The sequence below is a fragment of the Taudactylus pleione genome, unplaced genomic scaffold, assembly GCF_031769625.1.
Source record: "Taudactylus pleione unplaced genomic scaffold, aTauple2 ptg001408l, whole genome shotgun sequence".
NCBI lineage: Eukaryota > Metazoa > Chordata > Amphibia > Anura > Myobatrachidae > Taudactylus > Taudactylus pleione.
In genome coordinates, this window is record NW_028285808.1 from 3,340,110 (window position 1) to 3,357,007 (window position 16,898).

A 16,898-nucleotide genomic window follows, 5' to 3' on the forward strand; every position below is an offset into this window, starting at 1 on the left:
TGCTGCTGCTATTACAGGATGCCTCATAGCCCTGCTGCTGCTATTACAGGGGGCCTCATAGCCCTGCTGCTATTACAGGGGGCCTCATAGCCCTGCTGCTATTACAGGGGGCCTCATAGCCCAGCTATTGCTATTACAAGGTGCCTCATAGCCCTGCTACTTCTATTACAGGGGGCCTCATAGCCCTGCTGCTGCTATTACAGGGGGCCTCATAGCCCAGCTATTGCTATTACAAGGTGCCTCATAGCCCTGCTGCTGCTATTACAGGGGGCCTCATAGCCCTGCTACTGCTATTACAGGGGGCCTCATAGCCCTGCTGCTATTACAGGGGGCCTCATAGCCCAGCTATTGCTATTACAAGGTGCCTCATAGCCCTGCTACTGCTATTACAGGGGGCCTCATAGCCCAGCTATTGCTATTACAAGGTGCCTCATAGCCCTGCTGCTGCTATTACAGGATGCCTCATAGCCCTGCTGCTGCTATTACAGGGGGCCTCATAGCCCTGCTGCTATTACAGGGGGCCTCATAGCCCTGCTGCTATTACAGGGGGCCTCATAGCCCAGCTATTGCTATTACAAGGTGCCTCATAGCCCTGCTACTTCTATTACAGGGGGCCTCATAGCCCTGCTGCTGCTATTACAGGGGGCCTCATAGCCCTGCTACTGCTATTACAGGATGCCTCATAGCCCTGCTACTTCTATTACAGGATGCCTCATAGCCCTGCTGCTGCTATTACAGGGGGCCTCATAGCCCAGCTATTGCTATTACAAGGTGCCTCATAGCCCTGCTACTGCTATTACAGGGGGCCTCATAGCCCTGCTGCTGCTATTACAGGATGCCTCATAGCCCTGCTGCTGCTATTACAGGGGGCCTCATAGCCCTGCTGCTGCTATTACAGGGAGCCTCATAGCCCTGCTGCTGCTATTACAGGGGGCCTCATAGCCCTGCTACTGCTATTACAGAATGCCTCATAGCCCTGCTACTGCTATTACAGGATGCCTCATAGCCCTGCTGCTGCTATTACAGGGGGCCTCATAGCCCTGCTGCTGCTATTACAAGGTGCCTCATAGCCCTGCTACTGCTATTACAGGATGCCTCATAGCCCTGCTGCTGCTATTACAGGGGGCCTCATAGCCCTGCTGCTGCTATTACAGGGGGCCTCATAGCCCTGCTGCTGCTATTACAGGGGGCCTCATAGCCCTGCTACTGCTATTACAGAATGCCTCATAGCCCTGCTGCTGCTATTACAGGATGCCTCATAGCCCTGCTGCTGCTATTACAGGGGGCCTCATAGCCCAGCTATTGCTATTACAAGGTGCCTCATAGCCCTGCTACTGCTATTACAGGGGGCCTCATAGCCCTGCTGCTGCTATTACAGGGGGCCTCATAGCCCCACTGCTGCTATTACAAGGGTCTCATGGCCCTGCTACTGCTATTACAGGATGCCTCATAGCCCTGCTGCTGCTATTGCAGGGGGGACAAAATGCGTGCCCCTGCGCAAAATTGGCAATTGGCACATAACAGCAAGATGGCTGGTCACATGATAATAGTGCCATGTTATAAATAATAGGGAAACTGCTAGTGTTGGAGTCTAACCTGGTGGCCAATCAGTAGATTTTTCATGGCGCTCTGATTAGCGTACCACTGTAGCGCTATTGTGATGTAATTGAGTACAGCACAGAACAACTTAATATGGTGGATGGAAAATGCCGACACATCACATTCACAATATTTACCAGCTGCTCTAGCGTAGCCATAGCCACTGATTCAGAGCCGTACGCTAATGCCGACGCTGCTGTGTCTGTGTACGTAGCTGCTATGCATAAATATATGCAAATGTCGCAGACGCAGAGGAATGTATTGAGACGCCCTCCTGCAGCTTTGCAAATACCAGCATCTGCATACAAAGGCGCAGCTTGTGTCGCAGATCAGTCAATTATCGCCGTTCTGAGTAAACCCCAGGACTGCTCAGACTCACCGCAGCAACTGAGACGCCGGAGACATTTTTCTTGCGTATGGGATCGCACTGCAAGTAAAAAGAACAGCGAGCAGCTACGGTAATGTACCTTGTTGCTTGTGCAGTAAGAATAAGACGCATGCACAGGTTACTAATAATCGCTCAGCCCCCTAAATATCGGCATAGCGCATATCTCTGTACCAGGCCAATACTCCACAAGCAGCTTTTATATAATCTACGGTATCTGGTTGCTGAAAGGTACCAATCAGGAAAATGGTGTAAAAAGATTTCAAAAGCATTTTATGTACCATGGAACAATGCCAAAATCAGTATGAAGTATGAACCTTCCAATGTGATGACAAGACAGAAGAGAATTCATTAGGGAGGCTGCCAAGAGCATAGTTGCCGACATTCAGCTCCCTCCTTCCGGGAGGGAGCTGAATGCCTGCACACAACATGGGGCGTGACCAGGCACTGGCTCCGCATGGGGGCGGGGCCAGGGACGTGTCCGCACGATCACGTCATCGTGGCCCCGCCCCCTCTTCACAATGCTGAAAATAAAGGCATTGTGAAGCAGGCGGTGGAGCCACAATGACGCGATGTAGCGCGAATCGCGTCATCTGGCCCCCCCGCTGCGGGGGTTTTCTACTTGTAGTTGGGGGGGGTGTCAGGCGGCAGCCGGGAGGCTTGCCTGCCTTACCGGGGGGTCAGGAGCGGCACCCGATATTCGGGAGGCTCCCGACCAAATCGGGAGGGTAGGCAAGCCTGCAAGAAGCCTACAGCAACTTTAATATGTAGTAATTTCAGGCAGGAGCTGGTCACTCCCTGCATGTGACAATAATAACCCGCATTCTGCACATGTCTGCGCTATGGAGAAGCCAGTTCTCACAAACAAAACATCAACGCTCATCTAAATTGTGCAAAAGGGAAAATCAATACATTCAATCACCGCAAACCAAGTGGGAAAATTGCGTATGATCTGCTAAGACAAAGGTTGGACTTTGTGGGCTTAATTTTAAAAGATACGGTTGGCACAAAGACAGCATAGCTCATAGCTCATTACCCACAGAACAGCAAACCTACGGTGAAGCATGGTGGGGACCTCTCTTCAGCTGGTAAAGGGGTAGAAGTCTTAATGAGTATTTATTTTATTAACATTTATTTATATTGTGTCAGCACATTTTGGGAAAAACACAGTAATAAAATGAGGGCCTTACAAGCTTACAATCTATTGGAAAATAAACATTTTCCATATGCTACATAATGCATATGGATTTAGCCAGATTGCTTGGTGGGCTATATGAATCAGTCACATGGCAATGTTGTTTATGTATCAGAGGGTTATTTGCATCTAGTAAGAGAACACATGTAAGTTTTGTGTGAACTCTGTTGAGGGGTAATCATGTATAATTGCTTAGGGAGGCTAAGAGGGTGAGTATGGAATTTTATGACCTTGCATGAAGAGGTGAGATTTCAGGGAACACTTGATGGTTTGGAAGCTTTTGGAGAGTCTTGTTGCGCAAATGAGGGCATTCCACAGAGTCGGTGGAACCTGGAAAAAGTCCTGTAACTGGGAATGGGAGTTGGATGAGAGGTGCAAATCTTGAACAAAATGTAGTTGTCCAATTTGGGTGATGTTTTGATAAAAGTGATGTCAGTAGTTTTTGGTGAGCTTATTTGTTAGTAGAAACATTTTATATTAGATTTGGTTAAATTACAGGTAACCACTGTAGGGACTGACAGAGCGGAGCACCGGTAGAAGAACTTTTTGCGAGGAAGATCTGCCTAGCCGCTGTATTCAAAATAGATTGTAGAGAAGGAGTCTGGCCAAGGGTAGACCAGTTAGGAGACTATTACAATAGTCAATGCGGGAGATAATGAGTGCCTGAGTTTTTGCAGTGTCTTGTGTGAGATTTGTGCATATTATGGAGATGTTTCTTAGCTGTATGTGTAACATTATTTATATGAGAGGAGTAAAGGACAGTTCTGAGTCAAGGACAACACCTAGTCATTAAGTAACATGGGCCAACACGGATGGTGAGAGATCCATAGAGGATATAGGAGCTGCTTCAGAGTTATACAATACTGCACAGCCGCAGGGAAGCCACGGTGCAATAGTGTACAACTCATAGGCAGATGCAGGAGGAGGCGTCTGGTGTAAATAGGCACCTCCTGACTGCAGCTCAGAGTGAGAGTGCTGCTTCCTAAGATGCAGCATCGGATCTTCTGCGATACCATCAGCAATCTGAGTAACCCTGAGGTTATTCAGATTGCCCCTCACAGCTCTGGTAAAGAGGCCAGTCAGATGACACAGACCCTAGCTTCAACTCTACGAAAATTCCCATTTCTGGGAACAGAGTCTGACCCATCCACTCTACATCCCCAAATGGCCACAGCCTGTCATTCAGGCTGCAGCTTGGGGGAACTGCGAGAGATCTCACAGAGGGAGCCCTGTACATGCACAGTACGGATCCTCTGCATGCGCAAGTCTCTCAGAATCGGAGTAGGGTTTGTGTACTTTATGAATCAGGCCCGGATTAAGTAGATTTGTAAATCATCTTCAGGGGATCTAGGGCTGAGCCGTGTATTACTCCAACTTATAAAGGAAGCAGAGAGGAGGCGTATCAAATTTTATGAACTGTGATAAAGTGAATTGATAAATAGGATGAGAGCCAGGATAGGTCAGTGTTCTGAAGGAATGTAGCGTTTGTATGAGAAGAGAGAGGTCAAAAATGTGAAATGCAGTGGAAAGATCCCCTAAAATTCGAATCATTGACCGAAGTGTTGGGTAGCTTAGCAGAAGAAGGTCCAGTAGGTGGTGTTAGGAAAGAAAGCATGAGAGGGAATATTTTTACAGCTGGGTGGCATTAAGTAGCCTGGTGGGGGCAATTTAAAACTTCACAACCATAAAAAAGTTGAAATCCTTATACTGAATATATATGGAACGTTGAAACACAGCGCACGACTGCACTCTCCGTCCGTCTACTCTTTCTGCACTGTTCCCACCATCCAAAACATGCTCTGCTTCACAGTAACATAAGTGCAATGCACATCTGATTTTGGCTGTCAGAGCCCGGGAGCAGAATATTGCTTGGTGGCATGTATACAAAAATGGGTGGAGCACCCATGACACTGATCCTGGGGAGAACGCTAACTTGGGCAGAGAGATGGAAAGTTATTGATAATTAATAGAATTGAGAATTCTGTGGGAATGAGAAAGTTGGTAGAAGCAGCAGGTAGATCATTTAGAAAGATGGAGAAGAGCTTGCAGGTAAGAAGGTGATGGTATGGGATGGGGCAAGGAGTTTTTAAGAGATTAGAAACTGAGCATAGTGTAGAGAATACAAGACCAAGGCAGTGAGTAAAGTCAGCCCATTGGGAGACACTGAGAAAGGAGGTTAGAGAGAGCAGTTTAGAGGCACAAGAGGAATGTGGATGATCAGTAGTGTGTAGAAATCACTCACGATGATGGTGGGAATGTCAGAAGATAATGAATGATGGAGCTACAGGCAGAGAAATTAAAAATAACAATTATTGGTGTAGTCCAGGAGGACAAAAGATCACAGAGAAAAAAAGGTTTAAAATCCTGATTGTAAGTACCTCAAACAATGTGAACATGAATGAATGTCCACTGGAATGCCCCTTAGGATCATTTGTAAAATGCATTTGTCAAAGGGATCTTTGAGCATAGCACGGTTGTTATTTGTGCAGAGGTGGGAGTGGATTTAGTGGATAATAGACTTGGGCATTTTTTTTCTTTTGCACTAGAATGTTATTAGTGCCGTTTTCAAAATTATAAATACTTATTATAAGTCAATGATGTTTATATGGTCAATGTGACTCTAGAGGACAGGAGAAGTGCTTCCACAGCTAACATTTCCACTTTTACTTGCTTTATAGATCACCATACACCAGAATGTAACTGCACATCAAACGTGTGTTTCATGTTTTCACAAGGAATATACTATCTATATCCATTCACTATCGAATACCACATATTAGCCTCCACAATGCTGTACGTCCTATGGAAGAATATTGGACGCACTGTAAAACACCATCTGCAGCAGAAGATTCACTTCAAGTTCCATGGCATAACAGCTGGAACCGTAATGGGGCTGATTGTGCTTACGACCACCATCGCAGTCCTGGTCGTGTATCTGATCCAAATTGGGCGCTCGAAGAGCAGGAGTGAGCTGGCACTCACAATGTTTTACGTATTTGCCATTACAGTGTTGACACTTATGTGTACAGCAGGAATCATAGGCCTTATCATATACAGGCTGGAGAATAAGTTGTTGGATGACAGTGAAAGTCCGGCCAAGAAACTGGACTCCGATCTTCTGGTTGGTTCTGCATGTGGTTCCTGGCTTATCTCTTGGGGTTCTATCTTGGCTATCATTTGTGCAGAGACCCACCCTGAATATGCCTGGTATAATTTACCTTATTCCATCCTGGTGATTATTGAAAAGTACATTCAGAACCTGTTTATCATTGAGTGCATACACCGCAAAGAAGAGGAGCCTATGGATGGTCATACTATTGAGAGGATTTTCTCTATGTCTGGTAGAAGTACGTTGTCCCTTACACCTTCGTATGAAGTGTTCAATGAATCTGTCACTATTTGCAACAAGGAGTTTCCTTACATGTCAAACTCAGATATCTCTCTGGGAGAAGCCAGTGTGGAGGACAAGACGAATCAAGAAAATAATAACTCCATTAGACTTGCACAATCTGTTACTGCGTTTCAGGCAACCAGGACAGCAAAACTCAACAAAAAAAGGAGAATCCTTAAAAACATTGCAGCATTTCTGTTCCTTTGCAATATTTCGGTAAGATGATTTCATGCTTTTATTTCCTTCGTCATGTTTATTTAGGACTCCCATATGTCTCTGCTTATGTGGGACAGTCAAAGTGTTTATCACTAGACATCTTTGCTTCAGGTTAATGTCATGAGATTGTACAGAATGTGCCACTATATATTCTAGCCACAATGAACTTTGGGCCTGATTCAGACCCTCTCGCAAGCGGCCGCTCGCTCGTACGCGGCCAATGTTATGCAATTGCGCATGCATATGCATCACAGTGCGCGAACTAGTCAGAGCGATTGGGAAGCACTTGCTTGCCCAGCAAAGACAGCCCAGTGGAATGAGTGACGGGACAACCCGTTTGTGGGTGGTAAGAGAGGCAGGGCAGTAGTAACGGGGGAGTGGAGTTGCGGACACAGGAGTGCATGAGTGTTTCGACGCCGCTTCAGAGGTGTGCATAATTAACAGGCAGCGTCATAGTACATGTTACCTGGTTGAATTATACACTGAAGTGCTCGCAGTGCTTGCAGTAGGGTACAGTCAACCGCAAGCGCTGCGATCAGATCCGATGGTTGTATATACTTCCTGGAGATGACTTTCGCGAGTGGGCAGATAAAAACAGGCTGGTGGGCGTCTATAAACACAAAGTGATCGCTCGCCAAGACATAGTGGGTGTGCTTATGCCTTCCCGTGCGATCGCCTGCCTTGACGTCACTTAGCTGAATTTGCATACGCTGGGAGCGAGCGGCCGCATCTAGCGACAGGGTCTGAATCGTGTCTTAGCCCTTAAATGGGGTTGGGTACGGGATGCCGGCGCTTAGAATTACGATGCTGGCAAACCAACAGGATTAGGATACTGGCACATGTCGGTAAGTATTCTAACCCTAACCTTCCCCCCTGCAGCCTAACCCTTACCCTCCCACTAGTGCCTAACCCTAAACCTTACTCCTAGCCCTCCGATCTATTGTCACTGCAATGGGGTAGGAATTATACTCTTGGGAGAGAGGGATCAAAGCCTACAAGAATATACCACAGGGTTAGAGGGATAATATCTGGTGGTATCAACATTACAGGGGGGATGCTTTGGGGGTGTCAATCGTTACAGGAGATTCTATAAAAATTAATAAAAGATGCTCAAGGATTGGGGGATAATGTTGACAAGGCCTTCTAGACACGACCACAGGGTGGTGCCAGACACCCACTTGTGGTACTTTTTTGAACATTTTTTTATTAAATATGCTTCTACGTAGGTATTATTTATCTAATTAATCAGTTTTTAAAAATCAACAATTTCTGAACATTTGTTTTATAAATATTCGCCAGTTTATTAGTTGAGACAGTATTGAATGAATTTGCAATATATGGGGCTAATTTTCTTTATATATAATATTGAGGAGTATTACAGTCCAGACCTGGGGCAAAGTATGACTTCAACTGCAGTTTGAACCTCTTTGTAAATCTGTGTCTTGTGTTTGATACTCTTTTAGGTTCCCGTGTAGTACACTGGCAAAGTTGAGTCAGGGCGTGTTGATGGAATTGCTGGCTAAGCACCATTGTGTATACGTGTAATTATACCTGTTTTTGGGGAGATCTTTTGCAGCAGGAATATCACTGTTGCAAGTGCGCACTGATCTTGATGATGCCAGGTATCAAATCAAGAGTACGGTCCATTTCTGCTTACGGACGAATACGTATATGCATTTAGTTCTGTGCATACCATGCCAGAGCAAATACGGTTGACTTGTGTTCAACTCTACACCAGCCTTCTTGAATGTAGCAAGAAGCATCTATGCATCAAGGCAATCTGACTCCTGAATGCAAATAAAAATGAGAGTCAGTATGCTGACCTTGCAGCAACAACGGAGCATTGATAATCATTGCTCTAAATTTGATTTTATTTGTATTTTTTTAGACACATTTTGAAAATGCAACTTTCACATTTATTAATAACTGTTAAGAAGTTTACGTTTTGAGAGACGCTTACACATTACATTGCTACTAGTATTTTGGGATGGCCATTTGCCAGGTTGATAGCTGTTGTGCCCAGTGCTGCTGGGGTGTATCTCCTTTGTCTTCCACCCTCTTCCCCCATCTTTCACTCCCCCCCCCCCCTGTCTTATGCCATTTTTCTCCCCCTATCTATATCTATACTGCCAGTGGCGTAAGTTCATCCCAGACACCCGGAGGCAAGTTATCATTTAGTGCCCCCCTATTCCCCATATTTACAGCCCTAAATGGGGTGAATATATTGTGGGTGATGGAGTAGGTGCCCCTCCAGTGCTGGCGCCCGGCGGCAGGCGCCTCCATTGTCTCCCATACTTCTGCCCCTGTATACTGCCCAACCCCCTGTCCCTTTCTCTCACTCCCAATAGTGATGTGTGGTGAGCAGGGCCGTAGAGAGCCCAGCTGGGGCCCAGGTAATGGAGGGTGTGTGGCCTAATTGTGGGAGGTGTGGCCATTTCTCCTTGACAAAAAAATGAAAGAATAAATCACTTTTGTAGCGGCGCTGTGAGCCCCCCAGCCCGACGCTAAGAAGGGGGGGTGCGCGATCAGTGTGATCGCTCCGTCCCACAACCATAGGAGACTGCTCCGGCTGCTGCAGCAGGAGCCTTAATGATCGTAATTTCATTGCTTTTTGGAGTTTGAGTGGCAGAAATTCAATACGTTTTGTGAATTTTCAGATCATGTCTAAGCAGCCTTAATGAGACGTGAAACTGTAAGGTTTTTTGTCTATGGAATTTCATAGCTTTTTGCAGGGGAGAAGGGCAACAATATGGTACAATAGCGCAGACATGCGGGGTAGCGGCAGCAGCGGTGGTGCAGAGGAGTAGCAGCGGTAGTTCCACAGCAAAAGCCAATATTCAAACTTTACTTGCACCACACTTTACATAATCAACCCTACACCTACTGCCCAGGGGTGCTGGGGATAGCCCCGGGCTATCAGCCTGGGCCTGGGGTGCCCTGGAGGGGGGGTCCCTAGCTCCCCAGTGATTCCCGGCCTGGACTGACTAGCGGCCAGGGGTGATGCTTCGGCTGGGGGCCCCAGTGAAAGGGCTCACCTGACTGTGGCATCACCTCCCTCTATTAAGGGTCAGGTGCTGGTTCTCATAAATAATGGGGGGACCCTACGCATTTTTTCCCCCCTGTATTTCCAGAACCAGGACCGGCTCAGAGCCCAGTGCTGGTTGCGCTGAATAAGGGGGACCCCTACGTCTTTTGTCCCCCATATTTTGGCAAACAGGACTGGTTCTGAAAAGCCTGGTGCTGATTGAGCTTAATATGGGGACCCCTACGTTTGTCCCCTGTATTTAGCACAACCAGTGCTGGGTCTCCAAAGCACGGTGCTGGTTGTTTTTTTTTTTGGGGGGGGGCGGGGCCACAATTTTTTTTTTTTAAACACCGAAGCAGTTATCTCGGATCTTCCAGATTCGAGCCTGCATCTGTGTGCTGCTACCTCCCCCAGGTCCTAACGCCTGCCCCACTGCTGACCGCACTGCTGCCTGCACCGCCGCCACTAAGGCCTGCTACCATCCCGGGGTCCTGTCCGCAGCTAACGCCCGCTACCCCCCTGCGCCTTTCCCCCGGGTCCTGCTGCAGCTAACGCCAGCTTCCTTCCCCCGAGTCCACCACCGCTAAAGCCCACAAATGACGGGCATCTTTGCGCACCCAATTGAAGCCACAGTGATTACACCTGCTGGAGGCTCCTACTGCAGCTGCGCAACAAGTTCAAAAGTCCTATCTATTCAATGGCGCATTCTTGAGGTAATAGTTTAAAAACTGTAACATTCTAATTTACCTGAACCCCAAAACCCTGGCACAATAGCTACCTAATAAAACAAACCCCAAGTCTAAATTTGCACCCTGCCCTGAGTTATGCCTTCCCAAAAAAAAACCCATAGACTACAGCAGAAAGGTGGTCCTAATTGAGAATGTCAGAAAAATGTGACATTTGGAAATTCAGATTACTCCCAAGTCTTCATTTTTTATGTTTATGCTCTGAAATTTGGCATGCAACATGAAGCGACAGTTCTACCTGCCCATGCCAAATTTCAGCTCAGTACCTCCCATAGCTTTTGAGGTGTAGCCCCGTAAACACCATGCCCCCCCCCTCCGGAATTCTCTATGGGAGAATTGCAGTTTTTTTACACACAGCCTCAATATAAGGGCACGACTGTGCCCTTACATACACACACACACTCATAAATATATATGCATATATATATATATATAAAACTGCAATACCCGGCACTCCGGTGCCCGTAGGGTGTACCTGCTCAGGTGCCCTCTCCTAGAAGAAAACTTCCATACACATCTAGCAAAAATAGAGCGGCACTCGGAGACTATGATCTTAGTGAGTCAACTTAGGTGTTTAATATCTACGATTCGGGGTACGAGTCCCCGTCATCAGGATACAAGCACTGTGCACTGTTTTGCTTGTATCCTGATGACGGGGATTCGTACCCCGAAATGTAGATATTAAACACCTAAGTTGACTCACAAAGATCATAGTCTCCGAGCGCCACTCTGTTGTTGCTTGATATATATATATATACACTGTACATTCTACATTCACACACATATGTATTATGCAAACAAATATACATATATATAAATAGTATATATGTAAGGTCTTCCCCGCCCCAAATGCTCCCAGGGTGACGGGACCTAGAAGAGGTGGTCTGGTGTCTGAAACAAAGTAGTTATGGGAGCTGGGGGGGGGGGTGCACAGGGTGGAGCAAGGGCGAGGGCAGCAGGACTGAGCGAAGGTAGTTTGGGAAGGAGCAACGAAGGGGGAGGAGTCAACACAGTGTGTATGTATATACCCAAATATATATCACATAACAATTATTAAAATCTTTGGTCAGTGACAGAGAACTCATAGAGGGAAGCATACCTTTTTTAGAGGCACTGCACTCTGGCTCCAGGATACAGACACCACATTCTTGAGAAGCAGCAGCAGCAGCCCGTCCCCGATCAGCAGCAACTGGACAGCTCATTCATGATCACCAGGACCACCTTCATGGAGCTGAGATAGCTGCTGGTGTTGGGCCAGGTGGTAGCAGGGGTGATGGCGCTTGAGTGACGTCACATGGCCTGATGTCACATAGCATGGAGGAGGAGGAGGCAAATAACACTGCGCATTACAGAGAGGGCTTATGAGGCCTCCCACTGCGCTGCCAATGTTATGCCCGGTGGTACTTCAACCTCCGGTGGGCGGGCAAGCGGAGGTTCAAGTTTGCGGTTTCAGTGGGCGTTGCTGGTCGGCCGGCGTTCCCAGAAAGGGTGCGTGTCCGCCCCGTTTTCCAGGAGTGGCCAGTCCAGGGACTGCGTGGACGAACGCAGTCTGCTGGGCTCGCAAGCCGGCCAACCTGAGTAAGCTGAGGCTCACTCAGCTGGCCGGAGCCTCGGCGCCGTCCGCCATCGACCACCGATGGTCACGATGGTGATCCCAGCCTGCGACCTCTGTCGCAGTGATGGGATCGCAAATGCAGCAGGGGTGTCATACACCTCCTGCTGCATTTGCAAAATTGCAAAGATCACAATTGCAAAACTGCCCCCCGTGCACTACACACTACAGTATATGCCTGCATGCAGCTTTGCAATTGCGATCCTTGCTGAATCATTGTCTAAATAATTGTTTAAATCAAACATTTAACCAACTTGTTGAACAACCATTTTTGTCTGTTTTCTGGCATCTGGGAGCAAATTGCTGATTGTCGTTTGCTCCCATACCTTACCAGATTTATCTTCCAACCAACCAACTAGTTGGATGGTTGGATGAAAGTTGTGTCTGGTGTATGGCCTGCTTAAGACTTAAGGTGCCCATCCACTAGCAGACATGAAAACGACTGCACGATTAGGACATTGTAATCGTGCAGTCGTTTGTCAGTCTGTGATGTGCCTACACTGAATGAGCAGTCGTTCAGTGCAGGCTCATCAATCATCTGCAAAAATGCTCAACCTGACGTTATCGTCAGGTTGACCAGCATGTTTGCACAATAATAGATGTCTAAACGGCCAGCGGGCACGCGCATTGTTGGTCGTTTTTGACATTTTTGCAAACGATTTATGAAAGATTGAACGATCGTTATCGTTCAATCGCTCAACTTAATCTTCTAGTACAGTGGTTCCCAAACTGTGTGCTGCGGCACCCTGGGGTGCCTCGGGACAATTGCAGGGGTACCTCAGGTTGGTGGTCCAGAACCAAATAAAATTCTTTATGGTCAATTTAATTTAAATATGTGCACAAAAAGAAGCACATACCTGTCCACCAATATATAATAAAACCTAAGGATGACAGGTAAGCACAATTTACTTCACTGTACTACTTCACTACATTTTTTTCTGAATTTCACAATAACAAACTTTTGGTTTAGGGGTGCCGTGAAAACAATTCTGATGCACTAGGTTGCCGTGATTCAAAAACGTTTGGGAACCACTAGTGGATGGGCACCTTAAGGGGTATATTTACTAAAGTGCGGTTTTTTTAGAAGTGGAGTTGTTGCCCATAGCAACCCATGGTGATTTTTTTTGTGTGTGTTAAATAGCCGTGGAAAAGATTTTCTATCACTTCATTTTATATTGTTGATAAAAGCAAGTAGAAGGGTATATGGGTAGAATCTATTAGTTCCAATGAACCCGTATCCAATGGTGGTTGCGCCAGCAGCTGGGAGAGTCTGTGTATTGGAATTATTTACTAGAGAGGGGCCACCGTTTTGTATGAGTAACCTTACTGATTGCCAGCTAATGCCATTGTCGCTGCGCAAGCTATCAGGTCCCTTTACCAGCGAACGTGGCCCAGCTAGCGGAGTCATGGCCACGTCCTATTGTGAATGGGGGTTGAGAGGCAATTCTATGAGATTCAGATTATACTGAGTAAGTACTTTAGTTCTGGCCAAAGTGGGGACCAATTAAACAAACCACGGATTCCCCAAGTTAAATATAATAATATAAGTAATGAAAAGGAAATGCTATATGATCTATAGACCTGATTCAGCAAGGATCGCTATTCTGCTAATACACACGCAACGCAGTTGTGAATATCAGCGGTGATATGCTAATGATTGCATTCGCATTGCGATCGCAGCCTGACATAAAGACTCCCACTTTCCCTTACTCACATCCGTATACCTTGGCAACATAGGAAAATAATCAGTAACATCGAGTAACATCGGACCCATATGCACAGGTAAGGCAAGTCAGACCTCACTCAGGAATTGCTGACTTCAGCGCACGCTATGAGGCCTCAGGCTGCGTGTGGTTTCGCAGTGAATAATTTATACACGCCCATGCAACGGCATTGAAAGGCAGTGGCACGCCTGCGTTCACCCGACCACCCCCCAGTCACCAACCACAAACGGCACTTCCTGTCTATCACTCTGCGATGGGTCTGCGTAGCCGATGTGATCGCAGTTCCGATCGCAGCGGCTGGGTCGCGCACGTGCACTGCGAACGCATGCGCAGTACAAAACAATCGGCCGATTGCATGCGTATTAGCAACTGTGATCCTTCCTGTATCAGGCCCTATATGCGTAGTTTTTGGGTATTTTTATATGTCATTATTATAATACATGTTTGCTTTATATCACAGCTTTGGATCCCACCAGCATTTGGCTGCCGCCCTCAGTATGACAATGGCTTGGAAGAAGTCGTGTTTGGTTTTGAACCCTGGATTACAGTTGTTAATCTTGCGATGCCTTTCTCCATCTTCTACCGCATGCATTCAGCATCTTCCTTATTTGAAGTTTATTGTAAGACATAGGACATAAAAAATAAGCGAAGAATGACCTACAGTACATTAGCTGAACGCCTTGTTTTCAGGTCACGCTATTCTATTTGGCCTTGATTACCCCGGGCCGTTTAAATACTTTGGAATGGAATTGACGTTAATTCTGATTTTCCCTGGAAACACAAAGCCACGTGACAACATGTAATGTTTTGCACAATTTATTAAACTAGCCTTTAGTTACATAAAATGTGTAAAGGATAGTGCTTCAACAAACTACATTTTTCAGCTAGTTTTCACCTGGAGAAGTAACGTGTCATGCCTTATGGATGGTGCAGCATAAGGTGAAGAAAATATACTATATAATATATATAATATCTGAGAAAACAGCCGTGGTGATTGCAAGAAAGACGATTGAGGCACACTGTACGGTGCCTCATTTACAGGCAGGTGTTAAAGAGACAGCATCCCATTCCAGTACAATCACACAGAGCTGTTCAGCTCATTCTTCTTTGATTGAGCTGGAAGAACGAGCTTATATATTATAGTAACTTGTTTCCTCTAAACTTGTAACCAGATACTTTAGATAGTTTAGCACTTGCAACAAAATAACAAGAAGTAGTCCTACTGATGCAGAGATGGCCAGAAATCGAGTGTATACAATTTCTGCACATACTCATTTTGCCGTCACTTCCTATCCGTAACCTTTTCTTGCTCTAGTCACTATTATCATTGCGCACTTGCACCTACCCTAGCCGAGGTGGAAAAGATATGCTCGTAAAAGACATATTTAGGCTTACCACCAAGTATGCATAGCCTTCAGTGCCATCGTCCCAACATCACTCCCCTTTATGTAAGTCAGAACACCACACTACAAAACAGCTACGCCTCTTCAGACGTCACTATAGAAGCGAGCGAAATGCGTTAGCTCTGCATCAACGTGCTTCCCGGGGCTCGCATGGGTGGTGTGAAAACACGCAAGATATGCTCTGTTCACAGGCAAACCTTGAACTCCACATCAGCCACACAATATGTATGTATGGATGATGAAATATGTGAGATTAGATACATCTATACATCAATAATATAATATGTTCCTCCTTATTATCATTTAAAGAGAGTCCTAGCACTTAACACTCATTTGAGTCCAATATATCTGGTATCTCCAGGTGATAATGACACTGGTACACTTAAAAAAACCCTCTTAATTATATTTTATTATGAGCTTGATCTTTAAACATAACATAGTGCTGTATCCAGGGCTGTAACTAGGGTGGTGCGACCAGTGCCATGGCACAGGGCACCGCAGGGCAGGGGGCACTGTTTGGGCCTGTCAAGTTTCCTGGTATCATTCTCACTTGTAGCTTCCTCTTCTTTTATTCCCAGCATGAGGCCATGGCTCTTTTTCAGGGGCTCTATCTTATGTCCCTGGGGGCAGCGCCAATGCTCTCTCTGGCAAAGGGCACCAAAAAGTCTAGTTACAGCTCTGGATGTATCAAACATAGACAAGGCAAATGCTAGTCAGGCATACTTGCCAACAATCAGCCCCCTCCTTCCGGGAGGGAGCTGATTGTCGGCTAACAGCAAGGGGCATGTCTGGACAATGGTGACACGTTGGGGGCGGAGCCGGGGGTGGGGCCACGTGATCACGTCATCGTGGCCCCGCCCCCTCTTCACAATGCCTTTATTTTCGGCACTGTGAAGCAGGGGGCGGGGCCACAATGACGCGATTCAACGCGAATCGCGTCACCGCCCCCCCCTCAGCTGCGGGGATTGCTAATGTATTCTGGGGAGAGGTTGGGAGGGTTGGAGAATGTCAGGAGGCATGCTTGCCTTTCCGGGGGGTCGGGAGGCTCCCGGCCAAATCGGGAGGGTAGGCAAGCCTGTCCTCAGGGTGTCACAGTGTGTCTACTAAAGTTATAAGCAGCTTATTAGATATGTCTTGGTGGAAAAACTAGTGAGTGTATGCTTAGCAGCATAAGCCAATCATTTTCATTTTGACAATATAACCAGACAGCATATCATCGCGGCATTCCAGTGTCCACCATATCATCAGTGTGTACCATATTATAAGTACTTTGTATACCTGATTCCAGGGAGCACCGCCAACTATATTATATGTTTTTACATTGAGTAAAAAGTGATTACTTGCACAATAAGTTGGTTCAATATGGTTACCTATACATTTTAGTCCTGTGCAGGATCATTCTCCATTCTGTTATGTGAGGTTGTTAATGCTCCTCCCCTGTTAACTTCTTATTTGCATGAAATGTTGGGGGCTTGTTTACCCCACTGCTCCTTGCTGGTGAGAACACGGCTGCCTGAGCATTTTTCTTTTTTATTTGCCATAGTGTAATGGTTATATTGTGTTGTGATTGCCAGACTATGGGCCTGATTTCCGAGTCGCGCA

General features: G+C 46.4%; 1 protein-coding gene across 1 annotated transcript in view; it reads left to right on the top strand.

Annotated features, from left to right (window-relative positions):
* The window catches only part of OTOP1 (otopetrin 1), a 62,676-nt gene extending 48,000 nt beyond the window's left edge, over nt 1-14,676 (top strand). The window contains exons 5-6 of the mRNA XM_088463563.1: nt 5,858-6,786; nt 14,354-14,676. Coding sequence (XP_088319689.1) covers nt 5,858-6,786; nt 14,354-14,524 — 1,100 coding nt within the window. The 3' untranslated portion in view covers nt 14,525-14,676. The remainder of the gene's footprint in view (nt 1-5,857; nt 6,787-14,353) is intronic.
* The last annotated feature ends 2,222 nt before the right edge of the window (nt 14,677-16,898 follow it).